General features: G+C 42.6%; 1 protein-coding gene across 2 annotated transcripts in view; it reads left to right on the top strand.

The window, feature by feature from the left end:
• Positions 1 to 20,754, top strand: part of arid2 (AT rich interactive domain 2 (ARID, RFX-like)) — a 51,698-nt gene extending 30,944 nt beyond the window's left edge. Inside the window, exons 8-21 of one of the 2 annotated variants that reach the window (XM_034673124.1) lie at positions 120 to 370; positions 4,152 to 4,248; positions 4,346 to 4,555; positions 4,947 to 5,111; positions 8,050 to 8,128; positions 8,245 to 8,379; positions 10,666 to 10,883; positions 11,167 to 13,580; positions 15,036 to 15,190; positions 15,286 to 15,424; positions 15,542 to 15,627; positions 16,291 to 16,411; positions 16,911 to 17,002; positions 19,123 to 20,754. In XM_034673124.1, coding sequence (XP_034529015.1) covers positions 120 to 370; positions 4,152 to 4,248; positions 4,346 to 4,555; positions 4,947 to 5,111; positions 8,050 to 8,128; positions 8,245 to 8,379; positions 10,666 to 10,883; positions 11,167 to 13,580; positions 15,036 to 15,190; positions 15,286 to 15,424; positions 15,542 to 15,627; positions 16,291 to 16,411; positions 16,911 to 17,002; positions 19,123 to 19,234 — 4,274 coding nt within the window. In that variant the 3' untranslated portion in view covers positions 19,235 to 20,754. The remainder of the gene's footprint in view (positions 1 to 119; positions 371 to 4,151; positions 4,249 to 4,345; positions 4,556 to 4,946; positions 5,112 to 8,049; positions 8,129 to 8,244; positions 8,380 to 10,665; positions 10,884 to 11,166; positions 13,581 to 15,035; positions 15,191 to 15,285; positions 15,425 to 15,541; positions 15,628 to 16,290; positions 16,412 to 16,910; positions 17,003 to 19,122) is intronic. The other variant, XM_034673125.1, reaches the window with a different exon arrangement.
• Positions 20,755 to 27,144: the final 6,390 nt, after the last annotated feature.

Here is a 27,144-nt window from a genome sequence, read left to right as displayed (position 1 = left end):
GTTGATTAAATTCTGAGAGCTGCATTTCAGAGACAGTTTTCATTCCTGTTGAACAATATGTTCCCACAGCCTCATCTGGCACAGATCTCTAAGTTGTTCCTGCTCTGTTCTCTCTGCAGATGGTACGTCGTGTGAGGAGCGCTGGCAGAGCCTCTTCCACCCGCCGCGGCACCCGGGTATCAGTGACATGGAAGCCCAGCGGGTGCTTCAGATTGCCGTTATCCTGCGAAACCTCTCCTTCGAGGAGGCCAACGTCAAGCTGCTGGCGGCCAACCGAACGTGCCTGCGCTTCCTTTTGCTCTGTGCCCACTGTAACCTCATCTCACTCCGACAGCTTGGACTTGACACGTTGGGCAACGTGGCTGCCGAGGTTGGTGTGGTGTTCTTGTTTGGTGCGGGTTCAGAAATGTTCAATGCCAGAAAAATCCGCCAAATAAAAGCAGCATGCCTCCAGAAAGAAGAGCGTTTTTAAGAGCCTGATGTTACAGATTGTGGCACAGTGATGGAGAGTGAAGGGAGAGATGTGGAAGATTTTGTTCCCGAATGTAGGTTAGTGTGACACTGTAAAGTATCTTGTCTTGAGGTATCATCTCTGCTCAGAGAACAGCCTGAATTGGAGATGAAGAATGAGGAAGAGGAAACTTGTAGTTTGGTACAGTCAGAGCTGTTGTCTGAGCAGCGTCCTTTCACTGGGATTTAATAGCATGGCAACTGTAACCAGGCACTGCAGATCTGTCAAGCTTTGTTTTTCCACATGTTGATGGAGTGTGCATCAAACTAAGTGATATTTAGAGTTTGAAGAGGTGTTCCAGGGTTTGCAAAACACAAAGCACAGGAGCAAAGTGTGAGAAATCAGCTGTGATATCAACAGCAATGCAGCTAACTGGCATGCTACCATCTGCAGTTTAATTCAAGGCTAAAGAGACACAGTCCCCTGAATGCAGTAGATATTATTTACTTGTTATTTATTCTGGTTAGGCTTCTAAAATCAAAATAATACAACTATTAAGTTTAGAAATAGAGAAGAAGAATAGACTCTTTCACTTTACCTGTTCAAGAGAGGACTCTTACAAGAGACTTCCATCAGATCCATGTCCGGTCCGTCTCTGATCCGGAGCAGGACCGCCAGACAGTTGGAGTCGTGTGACCGAGGATTTCCTGCAGTAATTACTGAATCAAGGATTGTCCTCCTCATCTCCTCTCATCCATGTTGTCTTTCTGGTCCTCTGAAAACCTCTGACCTGTTGACCTGGCTCCGCTTAAAATGACAGTTTGTTGTCATGGTTGAGTTAAAAACAAACTTACGATAACAGAGTGTTTTATTCTGAAAATTAACCGGATGTTTTCATATTTTGTTTTGGTGCCTGACTTCCTGTTCCGCTCCATCTGCTCTATTAAGATTGATGCTTCATGCTCCGGCATCCGGCAAAAATAGAAGTCTTGTGTATCTGATCCATTGTGTTCTGACCTGCTGGATCAGAGACTCAGCCGCAACGCAATGGAGTGGATCCAGTGGAAGTTAACACATTGACTAGAATAGAAACCAGATCCGGTGATGGATTGGAGACGGACTGGACACGGATCTGGTGGAATTTGGCCGTTACTCTTTGCTATTGGTAGAGATGTCACAGAGGTGTTATGGTTGTGGTAAAGGTAGTGAAAAGTGGTGTCAAAGTAAAGAGCACAGACGTCAACACAGACAAGCCGTGTGTGTGTGTGTGTGTGTGTGTGTGTGTGTGTGTGTGTGTGTGTGTGTGTGTGTGTGTGTGTGTGTGTGTGTGTGTGTGTGTGTGTGTGTGTGTGTGTGTGTGTGTGTGTGTGTGTGTGTGTGTGTGTGTGTGTGTGTTGCGTGTTGCTGATTGCTCGTGCTGCTTGTTGACTGAAATGCTGTAGAACTTTAAAATCACACATTGGGACAGCAGTGACACCTTGTTGTGTAGTTAAGTGTAAAAGCCTGAAAGTGTAGTGATGCCAGAGCTTTGTTACGGGTAAAACTCAGAGTGTACAGCGGGCTAAATAAAGCAACAGGCAGCTAACGGTCACAACAATGAAAACAACAAACTGTGTTCATTTCAAAATGTAGCTTTAACTTTTGAGTGTGAGTGTCTGCCCCCGGACACCAGCAGGTTTTACCTTATTAAGCACAGTCCATTGTGTTTGTGGGGAGAGCTTCCCAAGGAACGAGGACAATGGTTGCCAGATGGCATGCTCCGTCTCTTCCAAGCAGTCTGTTTCTCCGAATAATTTTATCATATTCTTTTGGCAAAGGTGTAGAATCACTTTCTGTAGCAGGTGCAGAACTTGGACTTTCCACAGCGATGCAGAAATAAATGTAGAAGTTAGAGTGATGGAGGGAAACGAAGTGAACGCATGACATGGGCACTCTTCAATTTTATTATCACATTTATTGGTTTGAGATGCATGTAAATGAGAACATGTCTATTTTTAGAAAGTGTAGGCATAGGGTCCCTGATAGAATCAGTTAAAGCCTTTGATGCTATTAATTGGATTTCTGGGTTTCTGGCACTGAACAAATTCTTCTGATAGATTTGATACTGCTAAGCTCTGTATTATGTGTTAGTGTTGATAATGTAAATACTATCAGAGCACCTTCTGGTTATATATGTGCTTGTAAAGCTAGTTTTACCTTCCTGCTAAGTGCTTGCTCATTGTGGATTAATGCTCGGTCTTGCTGTAGGGCGCAAAACTTGCCGTTTGTATGAAATGTGATACAATAAAAGGAGAGGATGCATGTTTATGATATTAGTATAGTTCTCTTATCACATATTGTCAGCGTAAGAAAGTGTTTTGAGTTCCAGGTCTGAGAGAGTTATCCGTGTCTCAGTGGCTCCACCGTCATCATGCCTTTGTGCTTCCATATTGATCCTGCAACAGCGCAGAATTGGTGTCCCGGTGTGTGATAGCGCATTGTTAGGATGTTTTAGGAGCACAAAAGCTAAACACACAACAGGAGTGCCACATACACACACACACTCAGACATGTACACACATACAGGGCTGCTCCACCAGCTCCTGAAAAACCTCTGTAACTACCTCAGATGCTGGCTCAGATTTGGGATGACTTGGTGCGACCAAACATTCATACTGAAGAAGAGATGTTACAGAGGCGTAAACGCACCGTGAACTGGGATCAGAATAGGCTTGTGTGACATCCTTGTAATTAACTTGTCTGTCTGCAAGGCGTCAGACTTCTTCTCCAGTGCATGGTCTTCCAAAGCCAGGTGTAACAGACACACAGACCGGGTGCAGCTCCTGGATAGAGTCTGACGGCCAAATTCTACCAGATCTGTCTCCGGTCAGTCTCCGATCCGTGACAGCACCGGATCTGTTTTTTTTTCTAGTCAGTGTGTTAACTTCCACTGGATCCACTCCATTCCGTTACGGCTGGACTTCTATTTTCAATCTCAACAGAGCAGATGGAGGGGGACAGGAAGTCAAGCACCAAAACAAAATGAAAACATCCGGTTAATTTTCAGAATAAAACACTGTTATCACCAGATCATATGTCATCTTAGATCGTTTTTTACTTAACTATGACAACAAAATGTCATTTTGAGCGGAGCCAGGCCTGGAGTCAACAGGTCAGAGGGTTTCAGAGGACCATAAAGACAACATGGATGAGGAGAGGAGGAGAATCCTTGATTCAGTAATTACTGCTTGAAAACCTCGGTCACATGACTCCAGCTGTCCGGCGGTCCTGTTCCATGCTGCGTTCTGAAAACACAACCGGTGGGTGTTGACAGATGAGAGAGCACGGAGCCAGACTGTAGCGGGTTGGAGATGGACCAGATACGGATCTGGTGGAAGTCCCGTGTGAGCTGTGACCAAATGACCAGTGAAAACTTAAAGACTCCTTCACTCGTGTGTGGTCCACTACAAGCTGACCTAGTTGCATGAATATCACAATCAAGCTTCAGGCCAAAACAGTGTTTAATTGTCTGTCTTTAAATATATAGTAGTCCTGCAGTGAGTCATGTTTTCAGGGATTTGTTCGGGTGTTATTGTAGCTTTTAAAACTTACAGGATTAGAGTGATGATGATGATGATGATGATGAATGTTGGAGTTCTGTCTTACTGACTGGCTGTGAAGTGGTGACATCTCTAAATACATCTTGTCTGACTTCTCGCAGCTCCAGCTGGATCCTGTTGACTTTCGGACGACTCATCTGATCTTTCACACCATCACCAAATGCTTGATGTCCAGGGACCGGTTTCTCAAAATGAGAGGTGACTCGTCTTGTTATCTTGTGACACTGACCTCATTTTGTCAAGACGCCTCCCGCAGCAGATGAAGCTCAACGTGTTTCTGCTTTTTGTCTTTCAGCCATGGAAATCCTGGGCAACCTCAGCAAGGCAGAGGACAACGGGGTGCTGATCTGTGAGTATGTGGACCAGGACTCGTACAGGGAGGTGATGATGCTCCTCACCCTGCCTGACCTCATGCTCCTCATGGCCTCGTTGGAGGTGCTCTACCTGCTGGCCCAGCTCGGGGAGATTACCTGCAGCAAGATTGCCTCGGTCGACCACAGCATAGGTATGATTCAAAGTGCTCTTTCTGTAACTTAAACAGAGCAGCTGATTAAATGTGTCTTTTATTTACTCAGCTGAAACTTTTCAGCTCAGTTCATTTTGGTTCATTTACTTAATAAGTGAATCCAGGGCTTGAAATCTAAAGTCGCTTTGTAGATTTATGGCAGTATGTCTTCCTGCCAACTTTTATCACGCTACTTTCCTTTCTCTAAATATTTGGCTCGAGGGAGTTTTTTGTTTGTTCCTTCTACCGTTGAAATCTTGAAAGTTGCTTTTGATTTATTTCTCTGTGAAGTAATAAACATTTTTTTTAATCTGCTAAAGAATCCACTAAGTTGTGATTGTAACAGGCTCCTCTGTTCTGATCCTTACTGTTTCCTCTCCTCTCCAATCAGACCTGTTGGTGCGGTTAGTGTCTGTAGACCTTCACACGTTCGGACCTGACGCGCTAACAGCGGTGCGGTTGATCGAGCATCAGGCGAACGCCGACCAGGCCGCAGAAGTTCGACCACAGCTGGTGGAGCAGGTTCCCGCAGCTGTGCAGGGAGCACCAGCACCCGGTGAGTTTCTGAACCATTGATCACACTTCATCCCTGAAGAGAGTTTAAACATGTGCTTTTTGTGACACCCTTCACATCAATAGCAGTCAAAAGTTTGGACACACCTTCTCATTCAATGGTTTTTATTGATTTTAATTATTTTCATCATTGTAGATTAATACTGAAGACATCAGAACTATGAAATAATCTGGTTTTGCCATAATCTGGATTACACCAGTCGTCAAATAGGACTATCCATTGTGTACTAACCAAACCTCTGAACAACACAACTGATGGTCTCAAACACATTAAGAAGGCAAGTCATTCTACAAATGAACTCTTGACAAGGCTCATGTTAATTAGAAACCATTCCAGGAGACCACTTCATGAAGCAGACTGAGAGAATACCAAGAGTGTGCAAACCTGTCATGAAGGAAAAAGGAGGCTACTTTACAGAATCTAAAATATAAAACATATTCTGCTTTGTTTAACACTTTTTTGTTCATTCAATAATTCCATATATGTTCTTTCATAGTTTTGATGTCTTCAGTATTAATCTACAGTGTTTACAATAATTACAATAAATACAAACCCTTGAATGAGAAGGTATCTCCAAACTTGTGACTGGTAGTGTACACTCAGCCTGCTGCTGTGTAAACAGGAGAAATACTAGCAGAGTGAAATAAGCACATGTTGCCTTCTGTAGTGTATGAAATGAGAATTGTTTGTTGAGGAGTTCAACCAAAGATTGGTTTTATGATCATGAAATGAATGTATCACAACTTTGTTTATTGTTTTCCAAAACAGTGATGTAATCTAAAAAACACTGTTCACCAATAAATAAATACCTTTACTGAGGTGGTACGCTGAGACTTGATCAAAACCTGATGTAGTTTTCTACATTTCTGCAGTTATGGTTTGTCTCTGTGAGCAAATGAAGGATAGGTGTTCTTAAAATCAGACTTCTTCATTGATCAAATATATGTAGGCTCTTTCAGTAATAGAACCGACCACAATGTGACACTTACCAAATACACTCTTTCAGGTTACAATTATGTTGTTTCACAGAGACTTATTTCCTGTTTGTCTAGACAGATATTTAAATTTGAACCAACCAACTCGTCTAAAGTTAACGAAACACTTAGAAAACTCTGGAAATTGAGCACAATGTATTTAACACGGCTGAACACAGAATCCCAGAGTCTGTGGGTAAATGATGTCACATTGGTTTGCTGAGTGTGGCTAAAGCAGAGCTCGTGACTCATTAGCAACTTTTTTTAGCGTGTGTGAGTAAGAATTTCATCTGGTCGCGTTCATGCGAGTGCTAGGTTGTAATGCTCCCTCTAACACAGGCACTGTAGTGGACATTGTGGTTAAAAGTTGCCCTCTTTTTCACTGGCTTAGTCAGTCTCCTCTACCTGCACTCTCTCCTATTCTGAAGAGAGAGCGCCGTCTTGTATACACGTGCATCCCACACCAAATACAGACAGAACTTCACGACAACAAGCGTTTAGCTATTCCCACAAATGAAGCGGTCTATCGCTGATTTTTTTTCAATACAAAATGAGAAGAGAGAGGAAAAAGTGCCAAATTAGACGGTACTGATTTAAAGGACAGGGAGACACCGGCCGAGCAGCAGGTGAAGAAAAACAATTACTGCTTTCAACCACAATGGCTTATGCAGTACCCATTGTTGTGGTAAAAGCTATGGGAAAGCTATGTTGTGTGTTTATTGTCACAGCAAATATCATAACTCAAGTCACTGTCAATCTTTACTTCATACGAAACTACGGTATGCCAATTAAGACAACTATTCATCAGCATGCATGGTCATGCTGTACCCCCCCAAAAAAGGGTGCGAACAAATCATGTGCTGGTGCGACCAACTGAGAAAGATAAGTTAGTGTAGAGCCCTGGACCAAAGTTAGCAGAGCTAGCACCACCAGCCTTTGGTCTTCCTTGCAGGTTAACATCCACATGCCTGTGTACGTCAGCTCAGAGTGGTTATAAGTCAGTTTAATCAGACACAGCCTCCGTACAGCTTCATCTCCATTTACTAGATAATTAAACTACCAAACCTTGTCGCACTATGAAATGCCATCTCTCACCTGAGCTTGTTCACACAGAGGAGCAGAGTGTTATAACATCATGGCAGTAGCTCCAGCTAGTGGTTGGTGGTTGCATTACAGCTTGGACACAACGTTTGACCAACAATTCAAGCCGTCGATAATAAAGAGATGAATATTTTGGTCAACTGAATTCTGTTTCTGGTGCCAACTCACGAGGGTGACGATGCTTAATGATCTATTCGACCAAGCACACACATTCACATTCACACATGGAATACAAAGTGAAGGAAACCCCTGAGTCTCACTGAAAGCGTGAGTCAGCTGAGGTTTTGCAGATTGTAAACTTGCCACAGTAAACACAACAAGAGAGGTCAAATCAAAGTTTGTTTGTGTTGAACTGATTCAGCACTAAGACACAGACTGAGTCTTTGTACTTTCATTATAATCTGTATCAGACCCAATAATACAGTCAGAGAACTCAAACAGCATGTAGTCTCTGAACATTTGTTGACATCATCTCTATTAGCAGACTCGGTGTCATTATTAAACCTGGCATCTGTTAGTAGCATTTTTTTGTGTTTTTGGTATGCTAACAGACAGATGAGGAGAATAGAGATTAAAAAGAAGCTCTACAGACATGTCAGAGCATCTACGGCTCACATGAATCAACAGTTGAACCCTGGTGGGAATTAAAACACACCTAACCTTGGAAATGTCATCCCTGTGCTGTCAGGGTTTGCTGACATCTAGTGGTCAGCCTGTGAAGTGTTCCTTTTGTGAAGTGAATTCATCAAACGAGTAAACTCCTCATGTTCCTGTTTTGCTTTTCAGAGCATGCAGAAATCAAGCAATAGATCGTAAAAGTTTAATGAGTCTCTTTGTCCTTACAGTAACACGGGTCCCAGTCCAACCTGCCCAACCACCACCTGGGATTGTTGAACTAGACGGGGAAAAATTTACACTGCAGTGGTAAGATCATTTCATCTGTGGATGTGGACTCTGATGATTTAAAAATCAATCACAGTTTTGATCTCTGTAAACACACTATCTGTGATTTATGTGAGCTTTGTATTTTCCTCCAACAGGCTCAACGCACACTTTGAGACACACAGCGAGGGCACTGTGTCTCGGTCAGAGATGTACTCAGAGTACCTGTCCACGTGCAGTAAAATGGGACGAAGCAACATCTTAAACTCCACCGGCTTCCTCAAATGTCTGCGGTAAGCCTCCTCTCCTCCTCTCCTCCTCTCCTCCTCTCCTCTCCTCTGCCAGATCTTGTTCTGCTCCTGCAGCCCCGACCGCTGAACAATGTCTGTGGCCCGATTAAGATTGTTTACATAGCAGTTACTGCTCTTTGTCTTTTTAGAGCAGCTTTAATGGAGCAGAGATTCACGTGAAGGAGGAAAGACAGATGTCTTTAACAGATGAACTAATAATCCCTACAGATGCCTTCTACTGTACTGCACATTCTTGGTTCTTACTGTAAATACATGTGTTTTGCATTATAATGCATGTACAGGAAATACTAGCTCACTTTCCAATGCAAAGCACTGTCAAAGGTGCGGTTGCAGAACGCGTATGTCCTCTGTAAAAGAGACATAACAAGAGGAACCCAGGAGCTCAGAAGCGCAGGGTTCCCACACTGTATGCAAAACCTGGAAAACTGGTCAACTGTTTTCCAGGTTTTGCATACAGTGTGGGAAACACTGGGAAATGGGAGAGAAAGTAAAATGTCCTGGAAAATCATTCCAAGAAATGACTGCGTGCGACCTGACACGATTAAAAAAAGCACATCCCCATTCTTTGAAAACTGAGCGCACACTGTGCTGGAAAAGACAGAGACACAGACCGGTCCGTCTTTTCTCCCTCACTTGGTCATAATCATGCATTTACAGAAAACGGGGGTATATTGTTTATGTTTTATGGTAAATTAACCTTGTAGAGTGCTCTTTTGATTCAAAGAGTCTTATATTTAAGATAAAGAGTGACCAGCTGAGAGCTTGGGGGACTGTGCCTCATAACGTTCCCTGCAGGCTGAGAGCTCAGTTACCGTACTGTAGCTAGTAGTTGAGTGCAAACTCCTGATAGTGAAAACAAACAGAACAAAAAGAGCGACACAGCTGCACAGAAAATGCACGTTGTAGACATCGCTGATCACAAAAGACATCGCCATGCAGGAAGACAGTTTAAACTTTTTTAAATCTCTGAGAGACCTTCAAATACAGAATGTGTCTTGTACACCTGTGCGATTTTTCCGGAGTTTACAGTAACTCAAATAAACATTTTTATTTGAATGTGACATTTGCTTTGATTTATATTGACCACTTTGCTGGATGAATATCCAGGATAAAGCAGGTATATTTTGAGTTAAGAGTTAAGTTGAGAAACATGTGTGGCCATATTTGTCATTTAGTTCTATTTAGGTCATTTCATGCACTGATCCTCTTATTATTATTATTATTATTATTATTATTATTATTATTATTATTTGTTTCAGTAAGGCAGCTTCCAGATTCCTTTGCTGGCTCTTTTGTTTTTTTCTTAGCTCATTTTATATTTTTTGGAAAAAAGAGAAAGCTGAGATGAGAGTTGCAGATCATGTTACTTGGTTATTTAGGAACTGAATTAAGACTGTCATACCAGCTTAATCATCACTGAAAATGTCCTGAAAATGATCTCTGGAAAAGAGTGGGAACCCTGGAAGTGACAGTAAAAGGGAATCCAGAAATTCTTTGAATTTGAGAAAACTGAACAAAAATCTGGTAAAAGTAATCAGATAACGAGATGTTAGTCGCAGCTTTCTTGGAAGCCTCTAAGCAGACATCCTGTGTCTGCAGCAGTGCAGAGAAGAAACCGCCTGATCCGGACCCTTTTTTAAATGTTTATACTGGTTTGAATTACTGGGTCCTTTTGATTTAGAGTTCCTCTTAAGCTGCGTTTGCAACTAGCGATCTGGTTCAGTTTGGTTTGGAATGGTACGTAATTATTTGTGTTTCCAATGTCAAGAGTCGGGAAAAAGTACTAAAATAACTTATCCGTACCTGATCCTGCTCTTTTGCCGCCCTTCTGTCGGGGTACAAAGCGTACCTATCTAACCCCAAAGGCTGGAGCTAAACACAGCAGTCTGTTGATAGGTGGAAAGTATCGTCACTTCTCATGCATGAGCGGTAATGATTGACAAACAAAATGTAGCCTGCAGCCTTCACTCTATTATGTCCTCTTCTGATGAACAGCCTCATGCCAAGAAGAAAAAACACAAAATACTCAATTTTAAATAATTGATTTGATTGAAAGAGGATGTCCTGAGATATCTTGAGTTAGGAATAAAAATGAATTGATTTATTCTTTTGATGGATGTAGTATGAAATTTGAAATCATGTGTTGGGATCACATTTTTTATATTGCCAAATTCTGCATCAAGATTACGTATAGGAAAAATATGAACAAGAAAATATTTTTGTTTGTGTATTTTTTTCATTATCCTCTGCTTCCTCCTCTCATCACAGGACTGTGTTTCCTAATCACACGATGCGGCGGCAAGACGAGGCCAAAGCTGGCAGTCAGCTTCAGATCCTCCTGGTAGGGCTCAGGAGACGGTCGATCCCCCTGCCCATCCAGCTGTACTACCAGCAGCAACAACAACATCAGCAGAACCCTGCAGCAGCTTCTACACCTCCAGCAGCCAGACATGATGCTCCTGGAGACCCTCAGGCCCCACCCTCAGGTAGAATCTGGTCTATGTGAACATATCCATGTTAATCACTCAATTGTTTTAAATTGCTGAAATCAGGAGTCAGCTGTTACTGTTATAAAACATGACACTTTAAGTGTCTGATGATGCATTAAATCATCATTTAAATGAGAGAAATGTGACATCACAGTGATCTGGTGATCCTGTCCACAAGCTTTTTATTACAAGAGAAAAAACAAAAGGCTCTTTAACCTAAAGAAGGAGGCCGTAAATCTATCCTGGGACTAAACACTTCTGTTTGTGTGTCTGTCATCAGGCTTACCTCCTGGGCATCTCAGTCCTGGAGCCCAGTTTGTCAGGGTTCTGGGCCCCAGCCTCAACACTGCTGGTGCTGTCCCAGTCTTGCCTGCACAGGATTCTCCACATGCAAACCATCCGACTGTTCCTCGTCACCCGGTGCCCCAGCAGGTCTCTCCACAGTTACCAAACCCCCTGGCAGCAGTACAGCAGCAACAGATCCGACCTGGTTCAGCTGTCCAGAACCACAGCCCCCAGAACCCTGTGGCTCTGCCTGCCCCCCAGCAACAGCAGCAACACTCCACCATGCTCCCCACAGGTACGCCTGTCACGCTATTTCAGCAGGTACCACAGGGCCACATCCTCACCGCCAGGGTACAAGGAGTGTGCCCTCCCATCACTCAGCACCCGCCCCTGCCTCAAACCAATCCCCAGACGGACCCTCAGTGTGCTGCTGTGGCATCAACACCCTCTTCTTCCATCCAGATGGGGGGTGGTCAGGCGTTGAGTATCGCAGGTGTTCCCAATTCCCAGGCGTCACGGGTCACTTTTCAGAATATCGCACCCAAACCAGCGCCAAACCAGTCAGGTGGACCAGCAGCCACATTAGCCCCTCCCAACCATCAGCCTCAGCAACAGGCACAGAGTGTCGTCATCGTCAGTCCCAACCCCCAACAGAACCCCGCCTACACCCCTGCCATACACCAGATCGTTCTTGCCAACCCTTCTGCCATTCCTGGTGCCCAAACTATCCAGATAGCCGGGCAGCCTGGAGCAACTTCCAGCCCCTGTCCGCCCTCCACTTCTCTCTCAAACACCCAGGTCCAGTCCAGTCAAACCGTCAGCCACGCGCTATCTATTAAGAGGCATCAGCAGCAACTTCAACAGCAGCAGCAGCAGCATCAGCAGCAGGCCCCGCTCCAAATCATTTCTCAACCTCCACCCTCTCAGCCTACCTCCACTGAGTCCAGCTTGATCAAACAGCTACTGCTTCCAAAGCGAGGGCCTTCAACTCCAGGAGGAAAGCTAATCCTTCCTGCTCCACAGGTGCCCCTCCCCAACAGCACGATAGCCCCCAGTCCACAGGTCCTCTACCAAACAAACTACACCACCCAGAATCCTTCCCCCCAGCCCCAGCAGCTCAATGTCCAGCTGGTTCCTGGTCAGCTCCCTGCTGCAGGAGCCCCAGCCCTCCAGACGGTCCAGCTTCTGCCAGGCCAGCTCATTTCCACAAGTAATCCAGCGGGGGCTACCATCATCCAGGGCCCCACAGCAACAGGACAAGTCACGTTCACCGTGGTCCCCAACACTGGCTTCACCACCTCTACTGCTGCTGTCACTGCTGTCAGCCAGGGCACCATGGCTGCAGGAGTTCCAGCTCCTCCCTTCTCTACAGGAACGGTACCCTCCCACGCCCAAGGAGCTCCCCCACCACCAACAACACCTACACCGCCACCACTGCCAGCTCCCCTCAGAGGAGACAAGATCATCTGTCAAAAAGAGGAAGAGGCCAAGGACGCCACAGGGCTGCATATCCACGAGAGGAAGATAGAAGTGATGGAGAACTCCTCTTTAGCGGAAGGAGACTCCGCCAATGGGAAAACCAGTAACGGCGATGTGGCGGCAGGTGCAAAGCTGCTAAACGGTCGGAAGTGCATGGAGTCTAATCTACCTCCATACCACTCAGGGAACAGCCAGGGGGCGCTCAACGGCCCGGCCACGGAGAGTCACCCTGCCAATGGGAAGCAGGCCCTCTCCCCAGGCCCGAACACCCCACTGGAGGGAAGCCCCGACCCCAAAAAGACTCTGGTTAACGGAGTGTGTGACTTTGATCGGGGTGATAGTGGTGGCAACTTCAACAAAAACATTCCAAATCACATCGCTTCCAAACAATACTTGGGGAACGGGGAGGTGGGCCCCTCTGAGAAGAGTCATGGCTCAAATCCTCCTCTCCCCAGTCCTCCACCCCCTCAGCAGGACACTGCCAAAGCCCAGCAGGCCGAGCGCCTGGCCAACGGACCCCAGCCGATAGGCAACAAGCCTCCTTCGGAACTAACCAACGGACCTTTAGGGCCGGGCCACGCTACGCCTGTGCTGAGACAGCAACTGCTCCCCAACTCCACTCCCCCCTCCACTGTTACTCTTACCTCCCAGAGTCCTGCCGCCTCTCCTGCAAACGGAGTGGCCTCGGAGGCTCGAGGTCTCAAAAGACCGGCTGAGAATGAGGACCGTACCACAGCCGCATTGTCCTCTGGGATCCCCAATAAAGTGGGCGTGCGGATCATCACCATCAGCGACCCCAACAACGCTGGCAGCAGCGCCACCATGGTGGCGGTGCCAGCAGGAACAGACCCAAGCACAGTAGCCAAAGTAGCAATAGAGAACGCCACTCAGCAGAGGAACTGCTCGCCCACACAGGCAGCTGGCTCTACGGTGAGTCATTACTCATTTAGTCTAACAGTAAGCCACGTTTATCCTGAGTGTTGAGTTGTCTGACTGGATGTCACATCTGCCTCTTTGTCACAAACACTACGGTGAGAATGACCCAGTGATGTTTGTGTTATGGGGGTTAGTCTTTCTACTAATGTACCAACTCCTTGTTTATGTTGAAGTGTAACCTTTGACATTTTGATTATGAGAGGCTGATTTATTTCAGCTTATTTAGCAATCATCAGAACACCTTTCCTTCACAGTGTAGCTCAAGTGGAGGCATCCTCTGCAAAACCTACGCATGCTTTTAAAACCTGAATGAAATATGAACAAAATACTTTAAACATTCTTAATTTAATGTATTTATGAACTTTTCTTGAGCTGACTTGATGGATTGACAGCTATCACAGGTATTAAAGTCACATGTAAGGGTACACAGACTGCAACATACAGTCCTCTCTCCACACTGACACTTTTTCTGAAGGCTGCTGGTGATTTTATTTTGGTGCTTGACTCTGACATTAACCGTTATGTAACTGAGTTAAAGTGGTATGTTATGTTGCAGATGTTTGATTTTTAAGAGGCATACAGCCGATACAAATCTGACAACTAAAATGACTTCTGTCCTGTGATCAGGGAAGGACTTTTTGTAGCCATGCTGCCGTGTGTTTATGTAAGATTACAATTTAGACTGGTCTATGCTATTCCAGCTCTGCATGCATGTTTTGATACAGGCTGTGAGTAAATTATCAATCTGAAACAAATGTTTTTTTGTTGACACACATTCTATAAGCTACACAAAACTAGTGTAAACATTTTCTAAAATGTCTTTCAACCTGACCTGTGAGGGCATCAGGTGTGATGAGATGTTTGGAGGTTAAGAAGGTGAAACCAGTTAAGACCATGTGGTTCTCACCGATACCCACCTCCTAGAGAAAAGCAGCTGAGAGAACAACTGCTGCCAGTAGACGGGCCGCGGTTACATCTCAGCCGACAAGACCTCTGTACGGATTTCATAACAAATCCTCTAACAGGGTCTGTGATCGGGTCTTATTTTGTAAGCCCTGTCACTTTAAGATATTCTCTTCTTATTCAAGAGACACACAGATGTTCACTCTGAAGTGTTCTGAATCTGAAACAAAGTGGAGTTTGATTTAATACCAAACACCAGTCTGTGTTTCTGATGTCATTTCAACACATGAATAGTTAAAACTGCTGTGAGAATGTTATTCATCATCAGTGTGTTCCTCTGCAGACTTCTTTTTAGCTTTGCATTATTAAAACTGAAGACTTGATCATTTCTTTTTGGAGAATAACTATAGTATTTTAAATGTGATGAGTCCTCTAACACCCTTCTTCTCATGAGCGTCCATATTTAACTCCTAAAGGAATGGATGAATGAATTAATTTTCATGAATTTAATATTTGCTTTCTTTTGTTTTCCTTCCTTAACCACAGCCTACCATCACCCCGTCCCCGCCCCCTGTATCCCAGCCTGCTCCAATGGGTAACCACAGTCCTCACCTCCCAGCACAGCAAAGCCCTGCAGAACCGACGGAGCAGAGCAGGAAAGCAGGACAGAACTTCAAGTGTCTGTGGCAAGCGTGTAAACGGTAAAGAGACAGAAACGTTACTCTCTGCTGTTCATAATCATGCGAAGCCGCTGAGCTCCTGCTCACTTTCTCTTGTTTGATCTTGTTTGTTTAAGGTGGTTTGAAACACCATCTCAGGTGTTCTACCACGCAGCAATGCAACATGGTGGGAAAGGTGTGTATGGAGGCCACTGTCAGTGGGAGGGATGTGAACCTTTCCCCCGGCAGAGACTGTCCTTCATCACACATCTACAGGTGAGACGCCCTTCAGTTTGTCTTTTTGTATCATTACCACTCTGATAAATTAAAGCAGCGACAAAGAAATACTGTATGAAATATTAATCTTAATTGTCTCCGCTCCTTCTTCGTCAGGATAAGCACTGTTCTCGAGAGGCTCTGCTGGCTGGACTCAAACTAGAAGAGCAGCAGGCGCAGAGTCCCAATCAGACTTCTTCCCAGTAAGAGCACCTTTCTATTCCTAATGTACACTACCAGTCAAAAGTTTGGACACACCTTCTCATTCAATGGTTTTTATTGATTTTAATTATTCTCAACATTGTAGATTAAAACTGAAGACATTAAAACTATGAAATAATCTGGTTTTGCCATAATCTGGATTACTACAGTAGTCAAATAGAGCTATCCATTGTGTACTAACCCTACCTCTGAACAACACAACTGACGGTCTCAAACACATTAAGAAGGCAAGTCATTCTACAAATGAACTCTTGACAAGGCTCATGTTAATTAGAAACCATTCCAGGAGACCACTTCATGAAGCAGACTGAGAGAATACCAAGAGTGTGCAAAGCTGTCATGAAGGAAAAAGGGGGCTACTTTACAGAATCTAAAATATAAAACATATTCTGCTTTGTTTAACACTTTTTTGTTCATTCAATAATTTCATATATGTTCTTTCATAGTTCTGATGTCTTCAGTATTAATCTACAGTGTTTACAATCATTAAAATAAATACAAACCCTTGTACATTTGAGTCCTGTCTTCAGGTTGTTGTTCCTGACCTGACTTTAAGGATGAACAATCATTTAAATATAAGCATTAAACTCATATCTAGTATTTGATAAATGAAACTGACGTGTTGTGTTTGCTTGATGTATTAGGACTCCGCCAGCAGCAGGCAGTCCGGCACCGCGAGCACCAAAAGCAATCGTGAATCATCCGAGCGCAGCTCTCATGGCCCTACGAAGAGGCTCTCGAAACCTGGTCTTCAGGGACTTCACTGTGAGTACAGGATTACTGTGTTTCTCCCTGATATTTTTTTATGACGTACACACTGAGAATTAGAAACACACACAGATTTGAATGACTTATTAAAGCTCTTAGTTGGCTGAGCTGGACACAAGCAGCTCTTAAGCTTCTAAATCCCACTGTTCCCCCACTTCAAGGTTCAAACACGGGTCACACAAGACTGGGGAGAGAATTTTGATTTCCATTAAGCTGGAATCTGAAAAATGATTTTAATAAACCCTTTGAGTTTACACATAATGACACACTTAATGAAAAGAAAGGAATACATGTTTGTAGTGAGTAGAGTAGAGTAGTTTTTGGACATGTGTGTAATAACACATCTTGTCGCCATGTCTTTATAAATACTTGATGAAAAACCTTCAATACCTGCCTCACCAGCTTCATTCCCTTTCTTCTCCTGCCCCTCCCCCTGAACCTCCATCTTCTATTGAAGTGAAATCAATAAACTGATGTTCTGTTTTTTCTCTCCCAGGATGAGAAAGAGGGACCAGTGACTAAACACATACGACTAACTGCTGCCTTAACGTTAAAGAACATCGCCAAGCACTCAGACTGTGGTCGCATGTAAGTATCCCTACAGGCTTTTACTAGGTGTTGAGTGCACTCTCTGGTTTCTGCTGCTGTTTGTTACTTTGTGTGGTGACCTGAAAGCGATTCTGACTTTAATATAAACCTATGATTGAGGTAACGGTCACTTGACTGTAGGGTTGTCACAGTATCAGAATTCATCTTGCGATTATCATGGCCAAAAAAGTTCACGCCAACTGAATCAAAATCAGGAGCCGATGCAGGGACGGAGAGCTCGTGTGTGAGACCACAGACGGCTAACCACTCTGATATCTTTAGCTTAATGTCCATCGATCACGACTTCATCTCCTTCTCTGTCCAGGTTTCCGCTTCTAATTCTTGCGGTCACTGTTGTTGTTCGGAGGTTCCACAAACACCTCGTCTTTTTTAAAAATCCAAAAACTCTAAAACTTGAGAGAACACTTTTTTGGGTTCAGATAGAGTGCGTCATCCATCATCTCTATCATCTCCCCTGACACAATTTCAGCTGCCATAAAAGCCACACACTGCGGTAAAGGCTCACTTGCCAGCTGATAACAGCTCCTGATGCTTCTTCTTGGTCAGTCCTCTGCTTTACAGCGGGCAACACCCAGCGTAAAGAACCACTACCGCCCCGTACTATGAACCGATGAGTTGCACAGTGTTAGTGTTTGCTCATTATTAGCCCAAAATCAACATTTCTTTCTTTCAAAAAGACTGTTATCATCAATGCTGGTTATTGCGACAGCCCTGCCTGACGATGTGATAAAAAATATAAACAAAACTAAGAATGTTTTCATGAACTGAGTCAAAATGTAGAAACAAATCAGGAAACTTCCCTCTGGTATTTATTTATATGAGCAGACTGTGTAGCCGTTTTCAGTCTCATTTTCTTCCTTGATGTGACATGGTTGTATTTGATCATGTTGATGTCATTTCTTGGAGTAGGTTCAAATGTTAGACAATCTTAGGCTGTACATATTTGAGGGTTATGAAAGTGAAAGTCATGCCCTCGCAATTATAGTTTCATTTGTAGGGATGTAAGGATACACTCAACCCACGATTTGATTTGAATCACGATTTTTGGTTCACGATACAATCTACTCACGATTCTCTAACATTCTTCAAGAAAACTGGATTGAACTCAAAATTTTAATAACTGTTATTTTATTTCAATTCTCAGATATGGACAGTTGCAATATATATTTGTTCTCTTATATTTCTTTGTAAACAAAGTCATCTTTTTTCATTTTAAGGTGTGTTGTAACTCAAATAAAACCACTGCACACTTTTTACAGCAACTTGCAAAAAAATCTACAATCACCGTACAAAAATAACTTGTTGGAAAATTTCAGAACAATTCTAGAGAAATGGAGAGTGAACGATTCCCAAATGAAAGTATTAAATATTAAAGCCAATCAGATAAATCTCTTTAAATGAACTTAAGTGCAGCATGTACTCCTGGTTTGGAGTTGACATGTTTTTCTTCAGGAATATCAGGGACAGCTAAAATGCTGCCGTACCTCAGACTGTAAACACAAAGGTGCATCCTGACCTGCTCGGTCTTCACCTGCTGCCTCCATGTCTGTTACGATCAACTCAGCGAGTGACGAGAGAGCAGCACAAGATACTTAATGATGTTGAACAAGCGGAGTGAAATACTTCTACTGTTTAAAAATGATATCACAATACAAATTTTGTTGAATCGATTTTGATCCACCCTTATTTGTACCAATTTGTTACCATCTTGTGATATATCGTTAAATACCTACTCAGTTTAGATCAATAAAACAGGGTTTTGAAAACAACAAGACTGCATCACTCACTTTCACTTCTGCCTTCTCATCAAGCAACTAAAAACACATAAAACCCCCACTAGTTTTACCTTTGTATTACATAGGACTACATTTCCCAGCTATGATAGTATTATATGAAACAGGAGTGTGTGAATAGTGATCAGTCTTGTCTTGCTCGAGATGTTTTCAGAAGTTAGATGCTCATAAAATGGTGTTAAAGGTGATAAATACAGTTTTTAGTGTTGACTGTCCTGCATTGTGTTATTGAGTATAATGAGATCACAGCTGGTGTTGGATAAAGAACTCTGGCTGAAGATGTTTTTGTCTCTTCTCGTCTCTCAGGTTGGTAAAGAGGCATGAAACGCACCTCTCTGTGCTCGCACTAAGTAACATGGAGGTTTCCACCACGCTCGCCAAATGCCTTTACGAACTCACACGCTCGCTCCAGGCTTAACGCCAAAAGGACAACCTCTACAATCTCCCCCCATCCCTCTTCTGAGACTAGGGGGAGGAAGCCACCAGTGAGCCGTAGCGGGTCTGCAGGGGGAAGCGAAGGACGGGGACAAGACCAGAGAACCTCCTTCTGCGGAGCCTGGCACCCTCAACACCCCCCCTCAAAATCCTTCTCCTCCTTCCTCACCAACCTGTGTTCAAAACCCCCGCCTTCCCCCAACCACACACGTACAGAAAAAAAACTGCCACGGGGTCTTCCACCAGCTGCCCACAAGGGGGAGCTCTTTAAGACTGCTTCCCCGAGGGACTCCACCGATGAAACCCCAAACACGAGCACATTTTGTTCAAGTTTTTTTCTCGTTTTTATTTCGTCCCGTGAACTGGTGTGTGCGATTGAGCGAGTGGCGGTCGACTGAAGAGTACAGGTGGGCGGGGAGGAGGGAGTGGGTCTTAGGTAGGCGTCCCACAGGGTCGGGTTGAGGCGGACTCGGCTGACAACTGGCGCAGAGATTTTTTTTTTTTTCTTTAGAAACTTGGTAGCTTGGTTTTCTTACTTGAGTCAATATATTTTCACTTATTTATTATTAAAATGAATACCATTACAATTAATGAAAAAGAATCTTGTAAATATGTTGTGAATATATATAAAGAAGATCCTCTTTCATGCCGATGCAGCCACTGGAGAACTTGCTCTGTGGAGTAATAGAAGCATTACTTTGGTAGGATTGAATAAAATACTTTGTTTTTGTTTGTTCTTGTTTCTTTGCTTTTTTATGATCCCTGGTCACTTGTATCTAATGTGATTCTATACTCAGCAGTGGATGAATGTACTTAAAAACCTGTAAATAATTCTGCAAAGGTACTGATGCTGTAAAGCTTAGGGAGGGGGAAACAGTTTTTTGTGGAACTGTGACATTTTTTGTATTATAATACCTTGTAGAACTCATTTTGCTGGCTGAAAGAGTATGGAATAATATATCTCATGTCATTTTGTAGAAGAAAAAAATATTGAAGGTATCCTCTTCCCTTCCTCTTCCCTCACACACCCTCCCCTCAACACGCACACACACACACAAGTAACATATATCCACTGTAAGCGTTTTGTCATTGTACGAGCACAGTGCGCGTACCAAAATTTTTTTGTATTTGTAAATTGGTTTAAATACATGGAGTTTTTATACAGGTTTTCTCCTGTGTTCTTTGCTTTACGTGCAGGTATGATATTTTCTTCACTACTTTTTTCTATCTTAATATAGTGTGGAGTTTTATTGTACTATTTTTTCATTCTTAATACCATGCCACATTCCGGCTCACGTCCTCAGACTGTCCTCTCTACCGTGTGTTGTGTAACATTTATGACTGCCTGTCGTATTAGCATCTGACCAGGGCGACCCAACCATCCTCATTTCTGCGGTGTCAGTAGGATGTGTGACTATACATAGACCTAACAGTCTGTTAGAGATTGGCTTTATTTACTTTGGTGACTGTTTATAGTTTTTAAATAAAACACTGAACATTTTGCTTTGGCTTTATGCTTGTTTCTTTATTTCTCTCTCACCATCTTTTCATTTCCAGCTCTATAAATAAGAATATGTAGGAGAACAGCTTTTCAACCAGGAGCATTTGTACTTCAGCTGAAGCTGCTGCCTCAGGCTACAGAAGCATTGTGGAAATATCCACATATTTGGTTCTCTGTGAGTCCTGGATATGCTGCTTTGCTCAGGAGAGCTTACAAAGTGAGTAGAGAAGTCTTCAGAGGTAGTTTAAATTCATTAGGAATATGTTCAGGTAAAAGTTAGAAGTGATTTATACAGACAGCTAAAAGTAATGCCTCATTTTATGAAATAGTTGGCTGAAACTGAAGGGATAAGCCAGAAGTAATGGACAAAAATATAGCTAAGATAAAGGTAAGATGCTTCAAAGTCTTGAGGCATTTGAAAGTATTATTGAGAACTTATGGTTAGATAATTGAAAGAACAAAATATTTCTAATAGTTTGCTTACAGCTGCTGTTGGTAGATCGTTGTGTGCGTTCATGTGTTTTACCATGGTTGAACCAAACGGTTACTTCTTGTGCGCGTTCTATGAGGAAGTAGTGCCGGCTTCACATCAAGACAAAGGGTTGGAGAGTAGCTCTGATTGGTCCTTGATAACAGGAACAAGGGGAATAACAACATTGCTTGATACAAAAGCATTGGAAAACAGATTTTTTTAATATACTAATCTCAAATTACTTCAATTACTGAAGAATACCAATTCAGATTCAGATTCAGAGAACTGTATTAATCCCAGAGGGCAATTTGGTTTTCAGTGTACCAGCTTATCGATAAACAACACAAACACTAACAAACAGACAAACAACAGACAACAGTGCAGGATGGGGCTTGTTATGAAGAGTAAAAGAATGTTAAAATAGACTAAAATAACTTTTTAAAAATAAACACAGTAGCCAGGAAAAACACCTTATTAATACACAACTTCACAAGCACAATCTATTACAAACTATTCAAAACTGCTATCAGCATTTAGAAGTCTGATGGCAGGAGGAATAAAAAATTTGTGTATCTGTTTGTTTTTCTGTGAGGAGGGAGATAGCACCGCCCTGAGGGCATTAAAGAGAACTCCTTGGCTACGATGTGTCCAGGTTGGGTAATTATCCCTCTGGCTTTATTATGATTTGATACGGTTCATCCAAAGGGAACCCAGATCCTGCTGCTGTGCACTAATAATTTTGGAGCAGACTTTAACAATACTAAATGGTATTATGACTTTTTTTTTCCAAAACCAGCACAAAAAAGTACAGATTTTTACCCCAGTCCTACCAACTGCACCTTTAATAGTAATCATGACACTGATGAATGTTAGCTAAAGATGTAGAAACAGGAAACAGTTCCTCAGAAGTTTGCTTAAATCAATGATTGCTTTGTAAAAATGTGGCTAAATGTAAAATAAATTCCTAATGGAAATCCTTGAACAGTTAAAACTTCATAAACTGGGGCACCGTTAGCCAAACGGTCTAAGCGTGCGCCCCATATACACAAGCCAAAGTCTTTGATGCAACGGTTGCAGATTCAACTCCCAACCTCTACCATTTGCTGCATGTCTTCCCCCTCTCTCTACTCCATACATTTCCTGTCTCTCTTCAGCTTTCCTATCCAATAAAGGCAAAAAATAGAACTTATAAAAAAAAAATGACCCTAACAATTAAAATAGTTGAAAAAGTTAGAGTAATATATGAAAAGTTGTAGCAATTAGTTTAAAATTAGTCTTTTTAAAATGTAATTGTAATTTTTGTATTGCGGTTTTTACCATTTTTATTCAATCCTGATAAATAGTATTTATGTCTATATAAATTTGAAGACACATACAGTTGAGGTCAAAATTATTAGCCCCCCTGCAAAATCAGATAAAACCCTTGATTTCTCCATTAAAATGACCATTAAAAAGAAGTGTTTATAGTTTATGTGTTTCCAAAATAACAAAGTCAAAATGTTCACTATGTTTGACTTGGATATTTTATTGATGCAATGAATTGAAACAAGAAAAGGTAAAAATTGCACGTCCAAAATTATTAGCCCCCTGGCCTTTAGTAGTCGACAGTGCGCCCGTTCTGAGCCACACCTGACAACCACCTCTTCAAGTAGTTCTCTACAAGGTTGGCACATGTCTCTGGAGGGATTTTGGCCCATTTTTCCAATGCAAATTGTTCCAGCTGGTCCAAAATACATGGTTTCTGAGCATGGACATTCACTTTGAGCACCCGCCACAGATTTTGAACAGGATTGAGATCTGGCCTCTGTACGGGCCACTCCAGGACCTGGGTTTTGGTGTCCTTTAAGAACGGTTTGACCAATTTTGACATAAGCTTTGGATCATTGTCTTGCTGGAAGACCCAGCGCCGACCAAAGCCTAGACTAAGAGCAGAGTTCTTCACATTATCCCTCAAAATATCAACATAACTTTCTTTTTTCATGATGCCATGCACCCAAACAAGGCTGCCTGTGCCTGAGGCTGCAAAACAGCCCCACAGTAAGATGCTCCCTCCACCATGTTTAACTGTGAGAATGGTGTTCTTAGGGTTGAAGGACTCTCCCTTTCTTGGCCAAACATGAACAACATCCATATGTCCAAAAAGTTCCATCAGATCAAAGGATGGACTTCCAAAATTCATCTTTACCTTTCAAATGTTGATGGGCAAACCTCAGTCTGACTCTGATGTGCCGCTCTTTGAGTAAAGGGGTTCTTCTGGGACGATGGTCCTGAAGCCCACTACGATGAAGATCCCTCACAACTGTGCTCCTTCAAACATCAACTCCAGAGGAGGTCAGGTCAGCAACAATCACCTTGGAAGATGTCCGGGGCCTCTTCGACTACTTTCCTCTCCAAAGTTCTTGAAATCTTGTGTTTTCTACCACGCCTAGGTTTGTTCTAACAGAGTTTGTCTCCTTGTACTTTGCAATGATGCAACTTAAAGCTGTTCAAGACACTGTAAAACGCCTGGGAATGACAGTATAGCCTTCCCCCTTATTATGAGCCTCCATTATCTTCTTTCTGAGCTCAAGACTGATTTCCATTGTCTTTGGCATGGTTACTTTGAGTAGTCTCTCTCAATAACGTGTTCAAGTGCCCTGTTCGGAGTCCCTTAAGTAAATCTCAATGCTGTTTGAATGCTCAGGTGTTGTTAGGAAGCCAATTGACCGACAAGTGTTGTTAGAAAACAAACTGACTGCTCAGGTGTGTTTTAAAATAAAAAATTCACAGGGGGGCTAATAATTTTGACCACCCCATTTTTCATTATATTTGATATAAAGTTATCCTAAAAATGTATTTTACATTCCAAAATGTACCAAAGCTACTAAAGAACACCCGTGAATGTTTGCTTATATCAAGTTTTATCAATGATTCAAACATTGGGCAGACTTTAAGGAAAATGTTCCAGAATTCCTGGGGGGCTAATAATTTTGACCTCAAGTGTAGATCATGAATGGATGCATAGATTAAACATTATCTGTTTTTTTTTTTTTTTTAAACTGTGCTAAATATGAAAAGTCTGAAAGGATGCTGGCAATTTCAATATCCATCACTTAGCTCTGTTGGTTGGTAGTTGGGACTTCAAACAGCCCTCATGTCTGACCTAATAAGCTCAATTTGCTGTTAAGCTCATCCCTTTGTTCTGATTAACCACCGGACTTTTTCCTCTGGCTCGTTTCTTTCAACATAATTGAATTCTTAATGACTTTACAGAGCGCTCCACTTCCCACAGCTCCCAAAACTCACTGTGTTTAATCATACATTACAGAGAAATGACTGTATTCATCAAAAGAGTGTACAGTGTCACTTTTTGTTAGTGCTTAAGGCATAATGTGAGATCTTTGTCAGTTTGAGCTTGCTGCAATAATCAGCTGTGAATAGGTTACTTTGGTCCTACATAGAACAAAGTGAAGGAGAAAACCTACTTAGATTTTTATAAACTAATAATTCAATAATTTAAGACATGTGGTATTGCTTTCCAATCTTCTTGATATGCAGGCTTGGAGAGCGTGCGTTCCTCATAACACACATTCAGGTCATATTCTATTCAGCTGTTATTCATGTTTGACTCTGAGGCAACAAACACATGCAATGACTCTGAAACTAGAGCTTATTAAATGTAGCTTTAGCTTTAAACCTAGATTTAAATGTCTTCCATGCAGCCCCGGATCTACCATATGGGCAATATGGACACGTGCCCAGGGGCCCCTGAGCACGTAAGGGCCCTCCGCTATGGGAGTGGGAAAAAAAGAGGTGAATTTCCATCCTAACAGATGGCTTAAAAAAAGTGATGACTAATTAGCAAACTGCAATGCACTTTATAGATTGTAATAAATATGCTTCTCATGAAAAGTCTGTATTAAGAATATAAATCATTATACCTGACCCAGTATCAGTTAAGATGTGTGAATGTGTGTTAGAGAAAAAGAGGGCGTTGCTGAAGCATAACTGTGCTCAGCGACAGCCTGGCAAACCAATCATGTGTAATTAAAGTTTTTTAAAAATGTATCAGAAAGAAGTGCAGGAAAACTCGCCAAGCGGCAGAAAATGGACATTCAAAATCCCAGCGGAGCGACGAAGAGAAAGAAACGAAAAGAAAAAGACGAGAATGACGCGGCAGTAATAAAAAATGTCCCGCTTACAAGTAACTTTAAAAAAAAAAGCCGAACAAGAGAGATAGCGGATGAGCAGCTAGCTAACGATTGCCTGTGTGTGTGTGTGTGTGTGTGTGTGTGTGTGTGTGTGTGTGTGTGCGCGCGCGTGCATGCCTACATATGAGGGGTACATGAGCCTCAGTGCCCAGGGCCCCCTGGGGGTACTAAAGAATATGTTTGTAAAGCAGCACTTAATTATTGGAAGTCATTTCTCAATGTAGCTGACGTGATGCTGCAGTTTCTGATTGTGGCCACTGGAGGGCAGTGAAGAGGCAACATTTTCACAGTTCAACAAAAGGTAGAAACATTATACTTTACTATCTCTGTTATTAAAATTTCTAAATTAACAACCTGAATTCTAAATAATTAGGTTTTTTGAAAAGCAAAGGGTGGCAGAAGTTCCCATGAAAGTATAAAGACAAAGTAGAACAATGATGATATTTAGAATAGCATAGAATAGCATAGAATAGCATAGAATAGAATAGAATAGAATAGAATAGAATAGAATAGAATAGAATAGAATGTACTTTATTAATCCCAGAAGAGAAATTCAGGTGTCTGTCAGATAAAATTATAAAAATCACATTAAACAAGTAATTCAGGTGTCTGTCAGCTCTTCTCCCTAGAGAGTTCTGAAGCCTAATGGCCTGCAGGGATGAATGATTTTCTGTATCTCTCAGTCCTGCAGTGCAGAGAGATGAGCTGGTCTCTGGTCCACAAAGAAGTTGTGAAGTGAATGATCTGTGTAATTTAGAATGGCCTCTAGCTTCTTCTGTGTGCGTCTCTCCACCACAGCCTCCAGTGAGTCCAACCTGGTCCCAGTGCCAGCCCTTTTCACTAGTTTGTCCAGTCGCCTCGCATCCTTGTGTTTTATACTTCTTCCCCAGCAGACTGCAGCATTGAATAACACACTTGCCACCACAGACTGATAAAACATCTGCAACATCTTTCTGCAGATGTCTAAGGATCTGAGCCTCCTTAAGAAAAAGAGGCGGCTCTACCCCTTCCTGTAGAGTGCATCTGTGTTATGGGACCAGTCCAACTTGTTGTCCAGGTGTACACCTAGATATTTGTGTTGGCACCACCTCGATGTCCCCCCCTCAAATGTTGACTAGCTGATGGCAGAGCCTGGATCTTCAGAAATCTACTATCATTTCCTTTGTCTTTGAGGAGTTCAGTAGGAGGCAGTTTTTGTGACTCCAGTCACTGAAGGCTTTTGTCAGATCCCTAATTAGAATGACTTCATGTTTTTACACATTTTTACTTACAGTATTTCTCAATCGCTAAAACTCTAAACCCTATTGTCTGAACCCTTGTATTGAATCAGTCACTCTTTTGGTAAAACCAGAAGCACTTTTCACCTGTTAGACACAACTTCAAACCCATTCTCACTCACTAAAACACATGTTGCACTGTGATGCACTTGTGTTGCATAATGGTAAGCACAGGTGGTAAAAGTTAAACACATTTGAAGCACAGGTGTCACAGATTAAACACAACCACTCAAAATTAATCACACTTGTGGCTAATGATGTGAGGAAACCAATATAAGCCTGGATCCGGCCCGCCAGGGATTTTTCCCTCGTTGCCTGGCCAGGGAGAATGTGGTCTGTGATGTGGATGAAGTCCTGTGGCCTGACCCAGCACGTAGACCTGATGCTGTGGCTGAATGAGTGTAGATACTGTAGGCACTTCAGTTTGATTTTGTGGATTACACTGGAATGTGC

The sequence above is a fragment of the Notolabrus celidotus genome, chromosome 21 (genome assembly GCF_009762535.1).
Source record: "Notolabrus celidotus isolate fNotCel1 chromosome 21, fNotCel1.pri, whole genome shotgun sequence".
Classification (NCBI taxonomy): Eukaryota; Metazoa; Chordata; class Actinopteri; order Labriformes; family Labridae; genus Notolabrus; species Notolabrus celidotus.
This window is presented reverse-complemented; position numbering and strand designations above follow the sequence as displayed.